The sequence below is a fragment of the Emiliania huxleyi genome (genome assembly GCF_000372725.1).
Source record: "Emiliania huxleyi CCMP1516 unplaced genomic scaffold EMIHUscaffold_261, whole genome shotgun sequence".
Lineage (NCBI taxonomy): Eukaryota > Haptophyta > Isochrysidales > Noelaerhabdaceae > Emiliania > Emiliania huxleyi.
The window spans coordinates 31,665-52,071 of NW_005200081.1; the positions used below are offsets into that span (position 1 = coordinate 31,665).

General features: G+C 66.5%; 5 protein-coding genes across 5 annotated transcripts in view; 2 read left to right on the top strand and 3 right to left on the bottom strand.

Moving 5' to 3' along the window:
- Nucleotides 1-24: 24 nt before the first annotated feature.
- On the bottom strand, nt 25-2,036 carry EMIHUDRAFT_367484 (hypothetical protein). The gene is made up of 2 exons (XM_005777333.1): nt 1,830-2,036; nt 25-1,745 (listed from the first exon to the last, which is right to left on the bottom strand). The coding sequence occupies exons 1-2, from the start codon at nt 2,001-2,003 to the stop codon at nt 165-167; spliced, it is 1,755 nt and encodes a 584-aa protein (XP_005777390.1). The 5' UTR covers nt 2,004-2,036; the 3' UTR covers nt 25-164.
- An 8,464-nt stretch (nt 2,037-10,500) lies between these two features.
- On the bottom strand, nt 10,501-13,159 carry EMIHUDRAFT_443728 (hypothetical protein). Its single transcript, XM_005777334.1, has 10 exons — nt 13,065-13,159; nt 12,935-12,982; nt 12,817-12,864; nt 12,262-12,591; nt 12,080-12,192; nt 11,908-12,004; nt 11,693-11,741; nt 11,544-11,606; nt 11,118-11,171; nt 10,501-11,047 (listed from the first exon to the last, which is right to left on the bottom strand). The coding sequence occupies exons 4-10, from the start codon at nt 12,264-12,266 to the stop codon at nt 10,604-10,606; spliced, it is 825 nt and encodes a 274-aa protein (XP_005777391.1). The 5' UTR covers nt 12,267-12,591; nt 12,817-12,864; nt 12,935-12,982; nt 13,065-13,159; the 3' UTR covers nt 10,501-10,603.
- Nucleotides 13,160-15,095: 1,936 nt separating this feature from the next.
- On the top strand, nt 15,096-16,193 carry EMIHUDRAFT_457631 (hypothetical protein; the record flags this gene model as incomplete). The annotated part of the gene is made up of 4 exons (XM_005777335.1): nt 15,096-15,587; nt 15,657-15,815; nt 15,890-16,064; nt 16,132-16,193. Exons 1-4 carry the CDS (start codon nt 15,138-15,140, stop codon nt 16,191-16,193), a joined length of 846 nt encoding a protein of 281 aa, XP_005777392.1. The 5' UTR covers nt 15,096-15,137.
- A 713-nt stretch (nt 16,194-16,906) lies between these two features.
- On the top strand, nt 16,907-17,459 carry EMIHUDRAFT_238038 (hypothetical protein; the record flags this gene model as incomplete). Its single annotated transcript, XM_005777336.1, has 3 exons — nt 16,907-17,011; nt 17,218-17,281; nt 17,407-17,459. The coding sequence occupies 3 exons, from the start codon at nt 16,907-16,909 to the stop codon at nt 17,457-17,459; spliced, it is 222 nt and encodes a 73-aa protein (XP_005777393.1).
- Nucleotides 17,460-19,941: 2,482 nt separating this feature from the next.
- The window catches only part of EMIHUDRAFT_443732 (hypothetical protein), a 1,261-nt gene continuing 795 nt past the window's right edge, over nt 19,942-20,407 (bottom strand). The window contains exon 2 of the mRNA XM_005777337.1: nt 19,942-20,244. Within this exon, the coding sequence (XP_005777394.1) occupies nt 20,159-20,244 (86 nt within the window). The 3' untranslated portion in view covers nt 19,942-20,158. The remainder of the gene's footprint in view (nt 20,245-20,407) is intronic.

A 20,407-nucleotide genomic window follows, 5' to 3' on the forward strand; every position in this document is an offset into this window, starting at 1 on the left:
TGAGAGAGAGAGAGAGAGATTTTTAGCAATACCAAACGACTCTAACGAACAAAACTCTAACGTGTTTTGTCGATGCGCTCGTCTGCGAGCGCCTAGGAATTTTCGCTCGTCTGCGAGCTCTCTCAGCGGTTGAGGTGTCTGAGTTCCCACAAATGTGGGAAGTGCTAAACCCCCTCCACGAAACACAGCCTGTCTGCGACGCGCATGCCCCACTCCATCACCGTCGCCGAGGGGGCTCCGGGCGTGAGCTGTGGGATCACGGATGCGTCGGCAATGTGCAGTCCTGCCAGTGCGGGCCGGCAGCGGTTCTCCTCCGCGGTCTTGCCAAGCGCGGGCGGATGCAGGTAGAGCTCAAACTTGTCGTTCAGCACGGTAACGGGCTGGCAGCCGCCGTAAAAGTGGTTGTAGGTGCCCAGCTCCTTCTTTGTAGGCTTGATGTGGAGGTTCCACTCGGTGACGCCCGGCGGCATCCCAACGCAGCGGCCAATGGACGAGTGAATGAGCGGAGTCAGGAACCTCAGCCAAAAGCGGTGCCACCGGCGCCAGCAGCTCTGCGGCGCCTCGTTGTTGAGGCGGAAGAACTCTTTGAGTGCCGGCAGTTGGCTCTCGTACCACCCCATCATCTCCGGGGTGAAGTCGAGCCGCGAGTCGTCAACCTCGACAGAATGCTTCGTCGCCCTGAGCGCCATGGTTGGCTTGCGGGTGACGGGGTCTAGCGAGTCGAGCGAGACGGAGATGTAGGACCAGTTCCGAGCAAAGGGCGTGAGCAAGAGCCGGAAGACGAGCCACATGCGCGTGATGAGCGCAAAGATGGTGGGCAGCCCGCGGGCCCAGACCACGAGCGCCGTCCGCCGCAAAAACTGGTCGCCGGCTCGAGCCCCGACGAGGGGTGCCACGCGACCCTGCGGCGGCGGCCCGCCCTGGTCCTCGGCGGCCACAAAGAGGCACGTCACGATCACCTCGTCGCCCACCTCCTTGCCGATGTGTGGGTTCTCGATGACGCGGCGGCTCGGAGAGATGCCGCGCGTGTCCAGCGCCTCGGGCGGCCCGATGCCAGAGTCGACGAGGAGGGAGAAGGTGCCAAAGATGCCCGCGGAGAGGATGGTGGAGTGAGCGCGGTAGACCACCTCGCCACCCCCGCCCGGCGGCAGCACGGCGACGCCGGACACTCGCTTGCCTCCATCAGGCGCCTCCTCTACCAGCAGTCGCACAACCTTGGTGCGAAGATGGAGGGAGCGGCGGCCCGGCCCGGCCGAGAACTCCTGCGCGAGCCTATCCGCCAGGAAATTGCGCCGCTGGCTGCTCGGGTAGATGCTGCTGGGGTAGCCGACGAAGCCGCTCCCGGCCATGGAGATGGCCGGCGCGTCTGTGGGGAGGGGCGTCTGCATCTCGTAGCCAACGAACCCCTCGGCGCCCTGGAACGCGCCGATGAAGCGGTCCCCGAGCGGGGTGGTCCCGAACGAGCTCTTCCCCTCGATAATGTTTTGGTTGCGAAGCTCCCATACATTGGGCTCCAGAACGGTGTCATCCTGCTGGAGCCCGAGGTAGTTGGGACCGCCAGAGTTCATCGCGTCGCCACCTCCAAATCCCTTCCATGAGCGCGCGCGCAGCCAGTTACGAGTGGTGAAGCGGTGGTCAGGGATGTTGCCCTTGCTTATTTGCGGCTGAAGCTCATCAGGCCAGCCGACGATTCCTTGCCCATACTTGCCGATTCGCTCTCCCTCCTCGAACCAGAGCACCGAGACCTGCAAGGCGGGGCGGGAGGGGATTGCTGCACGGCCGCCAGGCGACACATGGCGGTGGCGACGGCGGCGGAGGTTCATGCGCGCCTCTCGCTTGAGGCTGAGGAGCTTGTTGATAAAGCCCGCGCTCGCCGGGCCAGAACCGATGACATTGTAGTCGTAGGTGCTGGATGAAGCGTCTTTGCCCGCTTGCTGGTGCTCCTTGCGCTTTTGCGCCAGGTACGCATGCCTCGGCTTCGGCAGCGTGGGCGTGGGCGGCATGTGAGCTGTACTAAGTGGGGAGCGGAACCTCAGGGGCCGCGGCCTTTCGCTAACCCCTCGGCCAAACCGCGCGCCGCTTTTCGTTCTGATTTTGAGAATTCACTCGGTTTCCGACCCAAGAGACCTCGGGGGGCGAGCGAAACTGCATACCCCCGGCCCGCCGTGGCAGATGGGGGGTACGCCCCCATTTCGCCGCCCCGCGTCGCTGGCCTTCGCCCCTCCGGTACGCGTCCAGCCACAGAGGTCCCGCAGCATATGCTCTGAGCGCATCGCGTCGCGAAACCGCGTCGCGGAGCATCGGCTCGCTCAAAGTCGCCCGCCAGCCGCCCCGAGAGCGGGACCAACTACACACGCCTGCTGCGCTTCCCAGCCACCCACGAGAGCCCGGCGCAGCCGCACCGACCCCCACGGCCCGCCGCACGCGCGCAGGCGCGGCTCGCCGCTCCTTTCTCGAGGCTGGCACCGCCGTCGAGCACCGCGCTGCCACCGACAGCGCACCCGCGCGGCCGAGGCGCCCCTCGCCGGCGCGTGCGGCGAGACGGCGAGCGTGTCGGCGCGCCTTCCGGCCGCCGCACGGCGGACGGGCCGCCCGTCGAGCCGCGCGGCGCCGAGCGAGCCCAGCGGACGCCCTCACCGCTCCGTCGGCGGGTCGTCAGTCTCTCTCCTCTCCTCCGCACGCCGCCGCCCGGCCGGCCGCGCGCGGCGAGGCGGCGCCGTGCGCCACGCGCGGATGGTGCTCCGAGCGTGCGCTCTCTTCGGATCCGTCTTTGTGCGTCGTATTGTCTCGAGCGTACATTGGTGTTGCCCAGCACGCATCTCACGAGCTGGGTCTACAGACCTTCGCCAGTGTCGCTGAACACGTCGGGTGGCGTGGCGCGAGAGCGGCGTGGATCGTCTTTCACGCTTTTCCCGTCCTTCTCGCGTCGCGCTTGTGAGACGACCCAGACACCCCGAGTCACCGCAGACACGAGAGACACCGCGAGTTCCGCTCGCATACTCTACACCTTGTGATTTTTGGGTCAAAATCGTCCCGATTTCATAATGTTCGTTCGTACGTGCATCCGCGGCGCCCAGCGCGGTGCCAGCGGCTCCCATACCTCTAAGAGGCCACCCACCTCCGTATAGACCCTTATATCCGCGGTTTACGCCCAATAGAGGCAGCTGCAAGAGGGCCCGGACGGGCACTGCGGCACACACTGCTCGCTGCTCGGCCATGCGGTAGCGTCTGGTGATGCCGCCCCTGCGCGGGCGGGGGCGTCTCGCTCGGCAGCAACTGCGCCGCGCAGCGCAGGTTCGAGGGTCGCGGTGGGTGGGTGCACTGGAAGACGTAGCGGTCGAGAAAGCGCTCAGCGACCGCTACGTCTCGAGGATGGAGCCGTCGCGCGGACCCGACCGGCCGACCGGCAGTAGCAGCAGGCGCCGGAGGGCGCGGGAGGCAGCGGCGACACCTCGGGCCAGAAACGCGAGCCCTAGGCTGGTGAGGGGGCCCGCTCATGCGTAAACGGCTCTGGGACTTAGCTAAATCGCGCATCGAAATCGGGACGATTTTGCCAGGGCACCGTCACAAGGTGACACTGCATCGCGGTGTGTACAGTCCCATCGGCGCACATCAAAGGCTCCGCGACGGGAATGCACTCCAGGGAGTCGGCCGGCGCGAAGCGACGACCGCCGAGCTTTAGGTCGCCGACATCCAGCCGGAGCTGCGAGTCCACACGGAAGCCTCTAGGGCGAATTCACTGGGACAGTGATTTCGCAGAGACTACCTCATTTGCTGCTCCCCCCATGAAGGGGGGTTTGTGTGGGAAGCCAAGGGAGGTTAATGGCTTCCCACATTTGTGATGGGTCGAAATCGGCCCGCCGCATTGATGGTCGAATCGGTGTAACGAATCGAGAGAGAGAGACGCGAGGGCCCAAGAGGCCCGTGGGCTCGCCTGCAGAGCGTCTCTCTCTTGCCATTCTGCTTGTCTGTTTTGTGGCCTCTTCTCTCGTCTGTCGGTGTTTTGTCCCACCCTGAGCAGTGTGCTCTTCCCGCCCTGGGTTGTGCTGTCTTCCTCCTCCTCCGCCGTGTGCCGGGGAGTCGATCAGGCAGTTCACTTTGGGGGCTACGGGTATCCCCCCTGGCTATACTTTGAGATTAGGCATCAAAAGTGGTTCACAGTGGAGGCGGTCGCCGTCCTACCTGTGATCGTCCGCAGCGGCGGGCGCCAAAGCCCAGGCCGCTCGCGGCATCTATGCCTACTCTCCCTCTCCCTATCGCGCTATCTCTGGTCTCCTCGTGCCTAATTGTGCCTGTGCTGCCCCTTCACGGCTCAGCCGGCGGGACCCGAACGTCGATGCGAGTGGCCTGCACAGAAGGGTGGGGGCCTCTCTGGGGCCACACGCGCCGCGCGGGCTGCACGGGTTGAGGCCGCAGACTCGGCTGATCGCGACGCGGCGCTGCGCGAGCAGCGAGTGGCAGCGCACGCAAAGCGGTGCACCTGCGTGCTCTCGTGCCACGACCCCGCGATCTGCGCGCTCTTCCCAGAGCACACGTGTCGTGTGTGCACGAGCGAGTGAGTAGCGTGTCTTGTGATGACTTTTTGCGCTCGCCATCGGTCCTTGCCAGCGTGTTCACCCTCCACGTGTGTGCGCTGCAGAGCAGCTGAGGCTGTGTCACGAGGCTACCAGACGGAGACAGGGACACATAGAAGTTCAATGGAGAGTCATGCTGGCTCTTGATGTGCCGCTGCACTGTCGCCGCGCGAAGCGACAGCGCGTGGCGCACGGCGCCGCCTCGCCGCGCGCGGCCGGCCGGGCGGCGGCGTGCGGAGGAGAGGAGAGAGACTGACGACCCGCCGACGGAGCGGTGAGGGCGTCCGCTGGGCTCGCTCGGTGCCGCGCGGCTCGACGGGCGGCCCGTCCGCCGTGCGGCGGCCGGAAGGCGCGCCGACACGCTCGCCGTCTCGCCGCACGCGCCGGCGAGGGGCGCCTCGGCCGCGCGGGTGCGCTGTCGGTGGCAGCGCGGTGCTCGACGGCGGTGCCAGCCTCGATAAAGGTGCGCGAGCCGCGCCCGCGCGCGTGCGGCGGGCCGTGGGGGTCGGTGCGGCTGCGCCGGGGCAGCGAACGGCCTGCTGGAAAGGCCGTGAGAGGCGCTCACCACCGGGCGCTCGACGCCAAAGAAAGCGGCGGCCGCCGAGCCAGATCACGGTCGAGCGCGTCGAACGAACCTGTCCGGAGCGCAGCGGCCGTGACCGTGGCGGTCAGGAGGCATGCACACATACGCGGACCGTCGCGGTACGAGGCAGGCATCGGCGGCGCGACCCTCGACATGCGAAGATGTACTCTCGCCCCGCGAGGTCTTTTGGGTCGCGAGTGGAGGGGAAGGCCAGGACGAAAGGCGAAAGAAGCCGCGAGAAGAAGGGACCGGCGCGCGGCGGCGCCGCAGGACGAGGCAGAAGAGAACGACGCGACAGAGGAGGAAGTGACAAGGGAGAGAACGGCGAGAGTGGGACGGCCGCGAGGTGGCATGAAGGTTGCAGCGAGAAGCGGCGAGAGACTGCGAAGAGAGATAGGAAGAGGCGGACGCCCAAGGGTGGGCGACGGCTAGCGCATCACACTCCTCTCCTTAAAATCCCTGTGTGGTGGCGGCGTGCCCGCCGTCCTCCCATCCCTCCCTTGGGTTGTATGTTTTCTTTCTTTCTTTCTTTAAGGCCAGGACGCTCTACCTCGGAGGGAAGAAACCGGCGCAAGACAGCGGCACGCACCTGGGGTCGAGAGAGGACGGGGACAATCGAGTGATAAAGCTGGAGGGGACCCCGGGCCTCGATACGAACGCGACATGGGAGGAGGAGATACCCGAGCAAAATAAGATCACGGCGGACGCGATGGAAAATATGATGGAGAGACAGGAGAGGGAGCGACAGGAGGGGAGCCTCGGGGCGGATGAGACGTTGTTCCCAGAGGGGGCGCCCCAGAGACACATAAACTGGCAGGACGAAAGCTACGAGCTGTTTGTGGGATACGGACACGGGGCGAGCGCGATCAGAGTAGGGGAGCTACAGGAGGACGACCCCCTAACGCGCTTCTTGCTCCGATACGACGAGTTTGAGACGGGGGGAGAGCTGACGCGACGGCAAAGCCAAAGGAACGAACGCGAATTAAGATGGGAAAAGACAGCAAGTCGCTGCGATCGGGGAAGGGACGAGCCCTGAATGTGAAAGTAGCGCAGACTTGCCTCCCGCTGCACGGTCTCACCATGGCACCACGAGCCCCTAAAAGAATTCGCCTCTTTTTCGCGGGCGGGGGGGGGGGGGGGGGGCAGTGACCCAGTGACCCGAGAGCTGTGTGTGTCAGTGGACACACTCGCACAGAGTAGGCTTTGTGAGTAAAGAGTAGGATTGTGTGTGTGTGTACCACATTGATGTTTGATCATTGTCACGTCACCGGCCGCGCAGGTCTGTGCGCAGGTCTGTGCGCAGCTCTGTGCGCCTATGCGACGGTGTATCAGTCGCGGATATGCAACGGTGGCATAAGGCGACTGATACACCGTCCCTATGTGCACACGCACATGTACATGCCCATGTTGTTGTGTGGACATGCACCATGCACATGCACATGCACATGCACATGCACATGCACATGCACATGCACATGCACATGTTAATAAAAATCTCTCTCTGCACATGCACATGAGAGAGAGATTTTTTAGCAATACCAAACAACTCTAACACTCACACGTCATTTGGGGCCTGGAGCCCTGTTCACGCGCGCGCGAGACGTGCAGACAGGGTTGCCAGGTGAGAGCGAATGGCGCGGTTCACGCCTCGCACAACAGAGAGAGAGATGCGCTCTGCATGGTGGGACATAAAAGAGAGCGAGTACTTGGGCGAGTAGGCCGTGCGGTCGACGCTGCCGCGCGCGGCTTTGCGCGCGAGGCGGCGCAGCTTGAGAACGGCGGTGGGGGAGAAGCCGCCGCCGAACGTCTCGTGGAGCAGCAGGTTGAAGTTTGTTGCGCTTGACAAAGATCGCGTCGTGGTAGAAACCGCGATGCGCCTTGACGTAGCCGTGGCCGTTCTTGTGGTCGAAGGGTTGGCCGGGCTGCCCGCGCGCCTTGCAGCCCATGTTTAGGCGGCGGGCCTTCTCTTCGGTGTTGCCGAACGCGGAGTGGCCAACGGAGGCGGGCGTGACGCCACTCGAGGCGTTGCCAACGCCCGCCGAGGAGGTCTTGAGGAGGGGTGTCCAGAGCTTGACTTCATTCACCTCATCGCATCCTCCCGGGCCAGCGTGGGGTTCCGCGAGGTCGACCTTGTACCCCTCGTTGTACTGCCGGGTGAGCTCTGGTTTCTCCTTGTCACCGTGCATGCCGCGAGATGGTGAGTGGGTGAGTGGGTGTCTGAGGGAAGAGCGCGTGTCCCGGCGTGCGGGCGATGACTGGGTGTGCGCAGCACGGGCGGTGCACCATTTTCTGAGCAGCCCCTGCGCGTGGGCGAGGTAAAAAACTCCAAACGTCGCAACATAGCTACGAGCAACCCGATCCCAATCGTCTGGTGCGCTCTCCCCGGCCCTCGGCGTGCGGGCGATGACTGGCGGCGCGCGCGGGTCGTGCGCTGGCCCTGCTCACCATGGCACCACGAGCCCCTAAAAGAATTCGCCTCTTTTTTGCGGGCGGGGGGGGGGGGGGGGCAGTGACCCAGCGACCCGAGAGCTGTGTGTGTCAGTGGACACACTCGCACAGAGTAGGCTTTGTGAGTAAAGAGTAGGATGTGTGTGTGTATCACATTGATGTTTGATCATTGTCACGTCACCGGCCGCGCAGGTCTGTGCGCAGGTCTGTGCGCAGGTCTGTGCGCCTATGCGACGGTGTATCAGTCGCGGATATGCAACGGTGGCATAAGGCGACTGATACACCGTCCCTATGTGCACACGCACATGTGCATGCACATGTGCATGTTGCACATGCTCATGTTGTTGTGTGGACATGCACCATGCAACATGCACATGCACATGCACATGCGCATGCACATGCGCATGACATGCACATGCACAACATGACATGAACATGAACATGAACATGAACATGAACATGAACATGATTGTGCATGTGTGCCCTCTCACACATCGTGTGTGTGCGTAAAAGGGTGTAATAGAGCCTCTCGCCTCTCGGCGGGGTCCCACGAAAAAGACGACGGCGCTTACTACTGATACTCTCCCCGAGGGAACGCACGTACCACCGCGGCTCAGGGTAGCAGGAGTCATGTCCGAGGACGCGCGAATCAGCGCGGCGGCGCCGATAAAATCAGGTTGGTGATGAAGCAGGCTGAGGAGGCGGGCCGGGAGAGGTGGACGACGAGACCTTGATGGCGCTCTTTCAAGAGGTGACGGGGCGGGGTGGCTGGGCTGGCTGGGCCGAGCGTTTTTGATCTCTGGGTCAGTGGGGGGCCGAGCCGCCTCGGGGTGGCGGGCGGGCGGGCGTTTTGAAAAACAGAAAACAGAAAACAGAGGGGGGCCAGGGCCCCCACTACGATTAGACACACGCACCTGGCTCCTGGGACAAGGGGGGAGAATCGCAGCATGCAGTTCAGCGGAGAAGGGGGGGGGGGGGGGGAGCCGAGGGGGCGGCGTCCCGACACGGCAGCTTGGAGCTAACCCCAGGAGAGAGAAAGAGAACAGCGATGGCGCCCCCATATGACCGTAGACAGAAAAATGACGAGCCGACAGCGAGCAGCGGCAGCGAAGGCGGCGAGAAGGGCCCCCGCTGCAGGGGCGGCAGCAGAGACATCGGCGGACGGGGGAGCACGCGGGACACGTCGGCATAGGAGCCAGGGGTGTGGGCTGGGCCTGCATCATGAATGGGCCTGATAGCGACGGCGGCGACGTCGTAGGCGAGACGGCGGCGAGACGGCGGCGAGGGTGGCGACGGGCCACGATGAAGCTGGCTTTGACGAAAAGTAATATATCTTTACTTCCAAAACCCGGACGTGCCTCCACACCGGCACGCCGCTTCCGACAGGGTGATGGAAGGTTCGACGCACCCCCGGACTGGGAAGAGAGGTCCCAGGAAACAAAGGCCTGGGCACTCCGCCCCGCCCCCACTTGCCCTGACTGCACAGGATAGCGTGCCCCGACAAACGGCGACACATAGCGGGGGACACTGCGCCGGGGGGTATGCCTAACTTTGGTGCTTTGTGTGGGTCGCGTTCCCTTGGTAGCTGTGTGGTTGAAGCCCTCGTGCCGCTGGCTTGCCCCTTCCAGCGGCTGGCCCCTCGAGACTGTCGGTGCTTGGCGGGAGGAGGGGGAGAGGGAGGCCCGGTGGGAGGAGAGGGAGAGGGAGGCCCGGTGGGAGGGGAGGGAGAGGGAGGCCATCTTGGGCTCTTCTCCTCCCCCCTCCCTGGGCTCTTCTCCTCTCCCCACCCTGGGCTCTTCTCCCCTCCTCCCTGGTACTCTCGGCCTGATTACCGGAGCGACTGCCGGAGCAGACGCTGGGGGGACACTCGCGCCCGGAGGCGGTACGCACGACCCGGAGGCGTGGGGATGGGGGGGGGCCGCGCCGCCGCCGCCGTGCCGCCTTCTCCCGCTTTGACCTCCCCCAGCTGCTTCTCCTCAAATCAACCTGTGAGCTTGCGAGGCGGCGGGGGTGGGAGTGCTCTCGGGCGGCGTGTGCGAGCGCGCGCGGCGCGAGATCTCTTTCGCGAGGGCACGGTGGGTCGGGTGAGTATCTCGCGCGCTCGCACTATTTCACGTTATATCAAGCACTGCCTTTGATGCCTTTGCAAGAACCGCCAGCGGCGGTGGTCGAACCGGTTCGCGGTTCGAGCCGGGACCTTTTGGCTCCCGGTTCGGAACTCGCTTGGAGGGTTGCTTCGCTCTCGCGGAGCGAGCGCGGGCGCGTGGGTGCGTGTGCGCGTGCGCTGCTGCAAGGCGAGGCGAGGCGAGGCGCGGGGCGGCGCGGCGCGGTGAGGCGGGCGGCGGCGGCGCGCGGTCGTTCTTTTTGCCCGGGTGAGGCGTGGCTTGCGCGCCGCGTGGTGATGACGCAGCACGCTGAAAAGTCCTTGGTGAGCCACCGCGGTGGCAGCGAGCCAAAGCAAGCCACCTGCCGCATGACGGGTTGACCGACGGAGCTGGCTTTGACGAAAAAGATGACGATCGGGTCACAATGGACATCTAGGAAGGCGCAGCGTGTGGCTCAAAGCCGGCGCTGCGCGGGTTCGTGCCCATCCGACTATGGTCTACTTTTCCATTTTTTGGATGCCGTGGTCGTGGCATGCACGTGGGGGTCCGACTCACGACCCGCCGCACGAAGTAGGCGGCGCGCAGCGCCGCTCTCGCAGGCTGTTTTTGACGGTTCTGCATTTTGTTTTTGTTTTCAGTCTAGGGGGGGCCCGACCCCCTCAGAGGCGGCGGGCGGGCGCCCACTGACCCAGAGATCAACAACGCTCGGCCCTGCAACCGCCTTGTTCGCGGTTTCGGGGGGACGGGGCGGCTGCCTGAGAGGTTTCGGGGGCTGTGGACTTTGGCGATATCGTCACACTCCGGCAGAGATGCGTTTAATACTGTATCTGGAGACTTTAGGAGCCGTCGCGTCCATGCTCGCGCGCGGCACCTCTCACCTCCCCGCCGCCGCCTCACCCCAGAGTTAACCGCGCGAACCGGCCGCCGTCGAGCAAGTCGAGGCAGAAGCGGAGCACGCTCCCGTGCCCGACGAGCGAGCCGAGCTGGCGGACCACGTACTCAAACAAGCCCTGCCACTCCTGCGGCACGACTCCAGCAGGCCGCCGCGCGTGCAGCGCCTCGCTCGCCGCCGCGTCCGCCCTCGCCGCATCTGCGGCGGCGGAGCGCGCGTCCGCCGCGGCGTGGACCGCCTCGACCGCGGCGCGGAGCGCGGAGAAGAAGGCGGGGACGAGGCGCGCGCGGTCGGAGAGGCAGTCCGAGACGAGGTACTCGAGCTGGCGCGCGAGCTCGCACTGCATCGACGGCACCAGCGGGCGGGTCGGCGTGAGGAGGCGGTAGACGGCGGCGAACCAAAAGTTGGCCGAGACGGTGAGGCCGTCGTGGGGCTCGGTCACGACCTAGTCTCGGGCCGTTCTCGGGTCGATCTCGGGCCGATCTCGGGCGAGGCGATCGTGCGGCGCGTGGAGCCTCGTGCCACCAGTAGGCGGGGAGGAAGAGGGCCTGGCCGGGGCCAAGCAGCACCTTTGGGCGCACGGGGGCGGCGAGGGAGGGGGTGGGCGACGGCGGCAGCGGGTTGGGCGGTGGGGGCGACGGCGGCGGCGGCGAGAGCGGCCGCGGTGAGGGCCGAGGCGGGCTTGGTGGCGGCGGGCTCAGAGGGGGGCGGGCTTGGAAGGGGCGGGCTTGGAAGGGGCGGGCTTGGAAGGGGCGGGCTTGGAAGGGGCGGGCTTGGAAGGGGCGGGCTTGGAAGGGGCGGGCTTGGAAGGGGCGGGCTTGGAAGGGGCGGGCTTGGAAGGGGCGGGCTTGGAAGGGGCGGGCTTGGAAGGGGCGGGCTTGGAAGGGGCGGGCTTGGAAGGGGCGGGCTTGGAAGGGGCGGGCTTGGAAGGGGCGGGCTGCCTCGCTGCAGACCGCCTCGGAGAGGCGCGGGAAGGCGGCCAGGTCGGGAGCCTCGAGGTCGACCTGCGGCAGCCGAGCAGACCCGAGATCAGCCGAGATTGGGCCCCGAGAGAGCGGCGGTCGGTCGGTCGCCTCAGAGGCGGCGGCACCTGGGCGCGTGTGTCGAGCGGGTGGTGGATCGGGAACGGGTAGAGGCACCTAGGGTTAGGGTTAGGGTAGGTTGAGAGGACCGCGAGGACGAGAGACGCCGGGCCAGACCTGTCTGCAGGTGGGCGGTAGTAGGTGCCAATGTGGGAGGAGAAGGTGCCCGACGTGGGAGAAGTGAGGTCCGTCTGGCCGTACTCGGGTGTACGGGCAGGGGCGCCTCGTCTGCTGCGGGTCGTAGACGCGGAACCGCTTCCAGCCCGAGATCTGCACGAACAAATTGTCGTACTGGTCGAAATGGAGTATCGACCGCGCGCCTGCAAGAAAACTGCGACACAGTTGCGGGCTCGCTCCACTTCGCAACTTGCTGATCTGGCGGAGGACTCGCGCGCCTGCGGCAGAGGCGCCGCCGACAAAGAGCTGGCAGCGCTGCCACGGGCCGAAGCCGCCCGCCTCGGCAAGCGCCCGAACGGCCTGCAGGTCGATCCCGCTCCCGATGTCGCGCCTAGGGCCAGAGGCCAGGGTCAGGGCCGGGCCAGGGAGTCGAAGGCGGGCAGGTCCATCCCGGGCGCGCCTCATCCCCTCGCCCAAGCCGGCGCAGGGCAGGAGGGCTCCTTGCTGGACCGAGCCGTCGGCAGGCGCCTGCTAATTAATTAGTAATTGTTAGTTAATTAAGCGAGCCGTCGGCAGGCGCCTGCGCATCGCATACAGAGAGCGGACGCCTCCCAGTGAAGAGGTGGGTCGCAGGAGCAGCTCCCACCCCTACCGCTGCGGCGGTGGCGTGGGACCCTCCTGCTGGCGCCGGCAGGACCGACACATCTCGACATCTCGACACATCTCAGCGGGCGGCCTGCAGGACCGACTGCTGCAGGTAGAGGCAGCGGCGGCCGTGGCTCGGACCCGCCTGTGCTCGAAGGAGTGGCGGTCATGCGGGCGGCGAGGGCGGTGGTGGTGGAGGCGGCGGCGAGAGCAGGGCGCGGCTCGCGGCGAAGCCCGACGGTGGCGGCGGCGAGGGCGGCGGCGGCGGCGAGGGCGGCGTCGGCGGCGGAGGTAGCGGCGAGGGCGGCGGCGAGCGCGGCGGCGGTCGAAGCGGCGGCGGCGGTCGGGGCAACGGGGGTGGGAGCTGCGCCTGCGCGGAGTCGAGGTACTCGCCGATGCTCATCGTGAGGCTGCTCACCTGCCGGAAGGTTCCGAGAAGGTTCGCGGACGGCCTCGCGCCGCTGCTCCCTCTTGAGTCCGCCGCTCGCCAGCGGCTTCGCCTCGTACCCGGCAGAGACGCGGTCGGAGTGGCTCGCCTGGGAGGAGTGCAGGAAGCTTCTCTGACCCTTCTCTGACCCCTTCTCTGAACCCGGACGAGGCGCGGGCAGAGGTGCTCTCCTGGTCGAACCAGTACGAGAAGCGGCGGCTGGTTGCGGGCGACGAGAGCACGGCGCAAGCGCATCCCTTGAGCTCCTCTCGCAGGTACGCCGCGGAGCCCCACCTGAGGGTTAGGGTCAGGGTTAGGGTAGGGTCCTAGCGGCAGGAACATGTCTTCAGCCAGGGACCTGTCCTCGGCCGCAGGCCACAGCCGCGCGCCGTCGAGCACGCAGCACATGCCGGCGCGCACCAGCTCTAGTGCCGCCGCCGGCAGCGGCCCGCCCGCCCGCCGCCGGCAGTCCGCGACGGGAAGCGCGCGCTCGCAGCGAAAGTACGGCTCGAAGCATGGTGTGCCGTATGCGGCGGCGGCCATCTGCGGCGGAGGCAGTGCAGCGAGCTGCTCGCGCGTCAGGAGCCACAGCCCGCCGTCGCGCCGTGCGGCTGGAGGTGGCTGCCAGCCGCGTGCTGCGAACAGCTCCGCAAGCGAATGGAGCACTGCTTCGGCGGCCTCAGAGGCGTCGGCATGCCGTGGAGGCGGAGCAGTGGCAGCGGCGGCGGCGCCCGACCTCCGCTCGAGGCGGAGGCGCAGAGAGGACCGCGAGCACTGCCGGTGGGTGTGAAGGCCTTGAGCACCCATGTCCTTCGGTCGCCAGCAGTCAGTCTCTCCCTGCTCCTCCCAGCACGCAAGGCGGGCCACACGAGGAACACACCGACCAGCCAGCCTCACTGTTGCTCACTGATGCTAACAAAACTCTTCATGCTTCACTCATGAGCTGTGCATCCCTCCCTTGGGTTGTGTGTTTTCTTTCTTTCTTTTTCTGCAGAGATTCGCCCCCGTCCCTTTTTTGATCGAAGAAACTCGAACGGAGCGCGCCTGCCCGCATCTTTGATTTGCTGTGTGAGTGTTGAGGTGATGCGAGCGCGCGTGCGCGCGGCGCGGGTGGGGTTTTGGTTCTCTTTTATACCAGTGATGAAATGTAAACCGACTTTACCACGCGCGCGCACGCGCACGCCGCGCTCCTCGACTCACTCGCACCCGCCCCGAGCCACGCCCCTCACGAGATAGGCGGCTGCGACCCTGAGAGTGCGCAACGGTGCCGCTGGCGTGCTCACCACACCCGCCCATCATGCCTGTATCATTCCTGCACGCACTGCCCGGTCTGGTCGGGGCGTGGGGCGAGATCTGGCATGGCGGCGCGCTTGAACTGAGCGCCTTCGATCGTCTCGCGGCAACTGCTCGCAGGCCGGGCGGCCAGAAACTGTGCCGCTCAGCCATCCGCCGAAGCGAGCGCGCCGGCGGCGGTCCGCCGCCGGCGCGCTCGGCTCAGTGTCTTCAAACCCGCCGGTGGGGAGCTCCGCTTGCGGGCAACGATTGACATGCGGGCAGCCTCGCTGTCCGTGAATCAAGCACTCTGCACGGACGATTTGATTGTGGAAATAACCAATCTCTGCACCACTTATGCTTCGGTGTTGTAGGTATATTGTCACACCGGCTGTGAAAATATTTGGCGGAGGATTTTTTCGCCAGTCAATAGAGCATGAAAATACCTTTCAGACGGTACCTTTCTGTCCTTCAGAGTCGAAGAACTCGTCTGGTGGCTGGCCGCCAAAGTGGCTGGACGGCGCCGCGACGCACACTGCGCGGAGCACACTGAGGGAGCTGTCCTCGGCGCAGCCGATCGGCTCCCGCGGCCTGGGTGGTGGCAGTGGCACTCTCTGAGGCTCCCTGATTTTTCTGGTTTTGTTGAGCGCTCTCTGGTCACCTTCGCCGGGCGAGCCTGGCTCTCGCTGCACAGCGGCGCGACCCGCGGTGAGGCTACCGATCGTCGAACGGGGCTTAATTAATAGCTCTCAGTCAAGATATTGCGCATATGGTCGGTCTCTACAATATCTTGACTGAGGGCCACTGAGCACCACCGATGAATCGGCAGCAGAGAGACAGGAAGGCTCGCTGTGTGAGTCGGCCACGCAGAGGGTCGGAACCTGCGTCGCAAGAGGCTATTGCACGCCGGGAAGAAATGCGCCACCGGCGCAACAGTTGGACCTTGTTGAGGCAAGCCACAGGCGGTCCGGCAGTCCCTTCTCTTCGTATTCATGAGGCGACGGGCCGCCGCGCTCAACGCGGAGGGCCTCGAGCTGAATCGGAACGGTGACACGCGCGAAGCGCTCCGCTGCTTCGACGCAGCGCGTCGGATGGTGCCAGGTGAGCCGCGCTTCGCGCTGTCGGCCGCAAACATGCTCCTCAAGCTGCACATGCCGGCTCCAGCACTGGCGCTGTACACGAGGCTCCTCGCAGCCGCGAGACATTCCGAACTGCCACCTCGGTTGTATTCTCTGGCGACGGCCAAGCGCGACGAGGCGGCTGCGGCAGTCCGGGCCGGTGTCGGGGTCGGCGGCCAGCCGCAGCCTGGGCCAGAGGCACCGAGGCTGCTGGACAAGCTGGGCGGCGGCTGCTACGGCTCCGTCTGGCGCGGGCGCGAGGGGTCCGGGCGCGATGTCGCCGTCAAGATAGTGCCGCTGCAGGAGGGTCTCGCGCCGGGCGAGGTGCAGCTCGAGCTCGAGGCGCGAGATCAGGTATGGCTCTTGTTGGGAGCTGTGTGAATCTGATGAAAGGTGCAGCTCGAGCTCGAGCGCGAGATCCTGCTCCTGCGCTCCTTCTCGCACCCGCACATCGTCCCGTTCCTGGGCGCCTTCCCGCTCCCCGGTGCGGGGGAGGTGTGGGTGCTGCTGGAGCTCTGCGAGCGCGGCTCGCTGCAAGAGGTCGTGAGGGCGGTGGGGACATGTCTAGCACGCTGGGCCGACCCTCCTCGGGGCGCGCTCGGAGCCGTTTCTCCTCTCTCTTCTAGGTGGGGCCTCCCTCGGACGCCGAGGCGGCCGCCGCTGCGCACGACGTGCTGCAGGGGCTGCGGTACCTGCACGTGGAGCGGGGCACGCTGCACCGTGACGTCAAGGGCGGCAACCTGCTCCTCACCCGGGGAGGGGTGGTCAAGATCGCAGACTTTGGCGTCTCGAGCTGCATCGGAGACCTCTCCCCTCCTTCAGCGCCACCGGGAGGAGGCTCGCTCTTCACACCTCCAGCTGTGAACAGGCGACCTCTCCGCCTCGAGCGTCACCGGGACGCCGCAGTGGATGGCGCCGGAGGTGACATAGGGTTAGGGTGAGGGTTAGTTAGTCACCGGGACGCCGCAGTGGATGGCGCCGGAGGTGGCATAGGGTTAGGGTGAGGGTGAGTTAGTCACCGGGACGCCGCAGTGGATGGCGCCGGAGGTGGCATAGGGTTAGGGTGAGGGTGAGTTAGTCACCGGGACGCCGCAGTGGATGGCGCCGGAGGTGACATAGGGTTAGGGTGAGGGTTAGTTAGTCACCGGGACGCCGCAGTGGATGGCGCCGGAGGTGACATAGGGTTAGGGTGAGGGTGAGTTAGTCACCGGGACGCCGCAGTGGATGGCGCCGGAGGTGACATAGGGTTAGGGTGAGGGTGAGTTAGTCACCGGGACGCCGCAGTGGATGGCGCCGGAGGTGACATAGGGTTAGGGTGAGGGTTAGTTAGTCACCGGGACGCCGCAGTGGATGGCGCCGGAGGTGACATAGGGTTAGGGTGAGGGTGAGTTAGTCACCGGGACGCCGCAGTGGATGGCGCCGGAGGTGACATAGGGTTAGGGTGAGGGTTAGTTAGTCACCGGGACGCCGCAGTGGATGGCGCCTGAGGTGGCCACCTCACCCTCACCCTCACAGCCCCTTCCCCCTCGCCCCTCGCCCGCCAACCCCCCCCCCCCTCCCCCCGGCCAGGTCATCACGGGCGAGGCGCGCGGCGCCAATATCGACATCTGGCCATATGCATATGATATGTGTCATGTGTTATAATGTCACTTGATGTACTATGCGAGGCGTGCGGCGCTTCCTCCGACATCTGGTCGCTCGGCATCACCCTCATCGAGCTCCTCGACGGCACTCCGCCCCTTGCCGACGTCTCCGCGCCGATGGCGGCGATGCTGCAGATCGCGCATGGCCCGCCGCCCGCCGCCCGCCGCCAGTGCTCCGCGCCGCTGCTGCTGCTGATCGAGGTGTGCCACGCACGCACGCACGCACGCACGCACGCACGCACGCACGCACACGCACGCACACGCACACGCACGCAACCACCACGCACGAAGTTTGCCGGACCTGTCCCCAGGCCTGCCTGCGTAAGGAGCAGCAGCGGCGGCCGACCAGCGACGAGCTGCTTCGCGGCGCCGAGAGTAGCCGAGATCACGCCGAGATTGGAGCTGGCGTCGCCTGGCCGCGTCTGCGCCGTCTCGTGATCGCTCTCAAGGGCCTAGCGGCCGTCACAGAGGCCGTCACCGCGTCTCTGATCGCTCGACAGGCGCCGCCGCCGCCGCCGAGGCGCCTGCCGAGCGAGCGTTGCCGCCCGGGTGATGCGGCTTGGCGGAGTGGCGAGCTGTGAACGGCGTCTCTTCTCACGACTCGCTGCGAGCAGGTACCGCGCGCCGCTGGAGGGGCGCGACGCGCTGTACTGCCTGGCGGAGCGGGTGGCGCGGGCGGGCGCGGCGGGGGAGGAGGGCGAGGAGGCCGAGGAGGGCGAGGAGGCGGAGGCGGCGGAGGCGGCGGAGGCGGCGGAGGGCGCGGGGGCGGAGGGCGATGCGGAGGGCAAGGAGGAGGGCGAGGAGGCGGGGGGCGTGAGGCGGCCGAGGAGGCGCGGCCGTGACGTGCCGAGCGGAGGTGTGCAGCAGCGCGCGAGGGCTGCCGCGGTCGCCCGCCGCGGCGGCGGCGGCGGTGGCGGGCGCAGGAGGGGCAGGAACACGCTCGAGCTTAGTGCGGCGGAGCTGCGGCGGGTTTGGGACTCCAGATGCGGAGGAGAGCACACCTGTATTCGAGCAAGCAGTGCACACGTACTCGGCTGCGGTCAGAGCTGCATCCGTAGCTCGTGAGTCCGCACGAGGCGTGCTCTGCTCGGCAGGCGCAGCGCCGGCTGATGCGCACCGCCGACGGGGCGCCTCCCCCCACCGAGGAGCTGGCCAAGGCGGGCGCTCTCTGGGCGGTCCGACGCGAGGCGCTCGCCGAGCAGTCCTGCGCCGAGGGACGCCCGTTGAGTGATTGAGTAACGCAGCCCCTCCATCGGTCCATCAGGCGCTCGCCGAAGTGTCGCGCGCCGAGGACGCTGCAGACACGCCTCTGCTCGCCGGACGAAAGATGTCGTCGCAGGCCTCTGCTGCCGCCGTCATCCTCCTCGCCGCCGCCGCCGCCTCCGCTTCACTCCCCACCGCCGCCGCCACCTCCACTGCCTCCGCCCCTCCCGCCAGCTCCGCCGCCACCGCAGCAGCTGCAGCCGACGACTCCATCGCAGACGCGGGCGGCTACTTCTCGGAGATGACGTCGCCGTCCTCGTCACGCCACACCTCCGCCGCCACCTCCGCCGCCACCTCCGCCGCTTCCGCCGCCACTTCCGCCGCCACTTCCGCCGCGAGCTCCCCCGCCGCCTCCCGCCCATCCTCTCCTCGAGAGAGCGGCTCGGCGCTCCGGAGCGCCGACAGCCTCCGCAAGGAGAACGAGGACCTGAGGAGGCAGCTGCGGCTGCTGGGGGCGAGCCCGCCGGCTGCAGAGGCGGACGATGAGGCGGCCAGCAGCAGCACGCTCAGCGACGGCGTGGCGAGCACGTCTGGCCCCGCGAGGGGAGGGAGGTGGTGGCGGCTCGGGTCCGGGCGCGGCCCCGGCTCGCCCACTCTCGGCCGCGCCTCACATGCATCGAGCTCCGGCCGAAGCTCCGGCTCGGGGGGCGCGTGCAGCCCCGCGGGCGGGCGGAGGCGGTGGGGGACGCCCGCTCGCGCCAGGCCCAGAGCCGAGGCTGGCGGCGACGAGGCCTACCGCTCATCCGGGCCGCGCAGGAGCCCGCTGCCCCGAGTCTCGGTAAGAAGCGTCGTGAAGTGATTGTGTGCGGATATTCGTGTCTCGGCTGTCGGGGGCTGTCTTTTCACACTTTTGGCTTTTCCGAGCGCGTGTATACGTGTGCGCTGTGTCCGGGTGTCGCGTGTGCGTGACTGTGCGAGAACTCGTGGAGTTTTTGCGGTGCCTCTTCTGCCTGTGTGAGGTAAGGTAAGGTAAGGTAAACTTCTCCACAGACCACACACACGAGGTGGTGGGGCAAGGGGGGGCAACCTCCTCGCGTCTCCACGTCTAACGACAGGAGCCCCACGGCATTCAAAGTGCAAGGCCCGGTGCGCGTGGGTGAGCGGTGTGTGTGTGTGTGTGTGTGTGTGTGTGTGTGTGTGTGTGTGTGTGTGTGTGTGTGTGTGTGTGTGTGTCACGTCACTGCATCCTCTGCCGGTTCCTCCCGTCGCCTCTTCTTTGTTCGAATGTTTTTCAATCCATCCTTCACGAAGCCCTCCCATGTAGCTAGCGTTCTTTGCGAATGTCTCGAGATGGCCAGCAGGCGCTGTCTGCTCGCGGCCTGTGTGAGCTGGCTGAGCTGCGTGTGGTCGTCTGTCGTCTGAGCCGCGCATGTCTCCTGCGCCGGGAAATCGGAAAAGGCCGAAAACACACCACGGAGCACGGTCACACGCTCTCACACGACTCACACACACGTGAGTCACCAGTCACGACCGCTGTGCGCTGTTCCGTTGTGGAGTGTGGGGCTGGGGGGGAGGGCGGGGGTGCGCGGTGCCGCCCGTGTGCCGTGAGCGTGACGCCGTGAGATGCGACGCCTTGACCCTCTGCCTCTCTCGGGTTGCTTTTTTTTTACACTCTTCACTCTTTGTGTCGTGTTTGTGTCGTGTGCCTCGTGGGAAGTGCGCGGTCCGCGGTGCGCGGAGTGTGTGTGTGTGTGGCGACTGGTTGGTCCTTTGCGGAGCGTGAGAGGTGTGGGTACGGTACACGAGTGCTACGAGAGAGATTGCTCGCGGTCTCGACTGTAACAGGGAGAGTTAATGAGGCGGGCACAAGGTACAAGAGCCTCGGTGAGGTGGGACAGCGCGCCCTCAGACACGGCACACCTCTCCCGACAGGCCTCTCTAAGGCGATGGCTCTCTCCGCATCGATGCGCATCACCGGCGACGTACCTATGGGCCATGGGCCATGTACCCGCTGCGGCCTCCCGCCTGCTGCGCGCCTTTACGGCCTCCCTATCCCCGCCCCAAACCGCCGTGGGACAAACAGCTCCGGGCCATTGTCGACCGAATCACACCAGGGAGGGCTTTGGCGCGGACTTGTAGGACTGAAAGGGGGAGGGGGGGGAGCTCAGGCGGGCGGGCGGGGGCGGGGGGCGGGGGGCGGGGGGCGGGGGGCGGGGGGGGGGGGGGGGGTTTTCGGCCCCAGGCTCGTGGGCCACCGGGCCTGGGAAGGCTTTAGGGGAAAGGTGGGGGGGGGGGTCC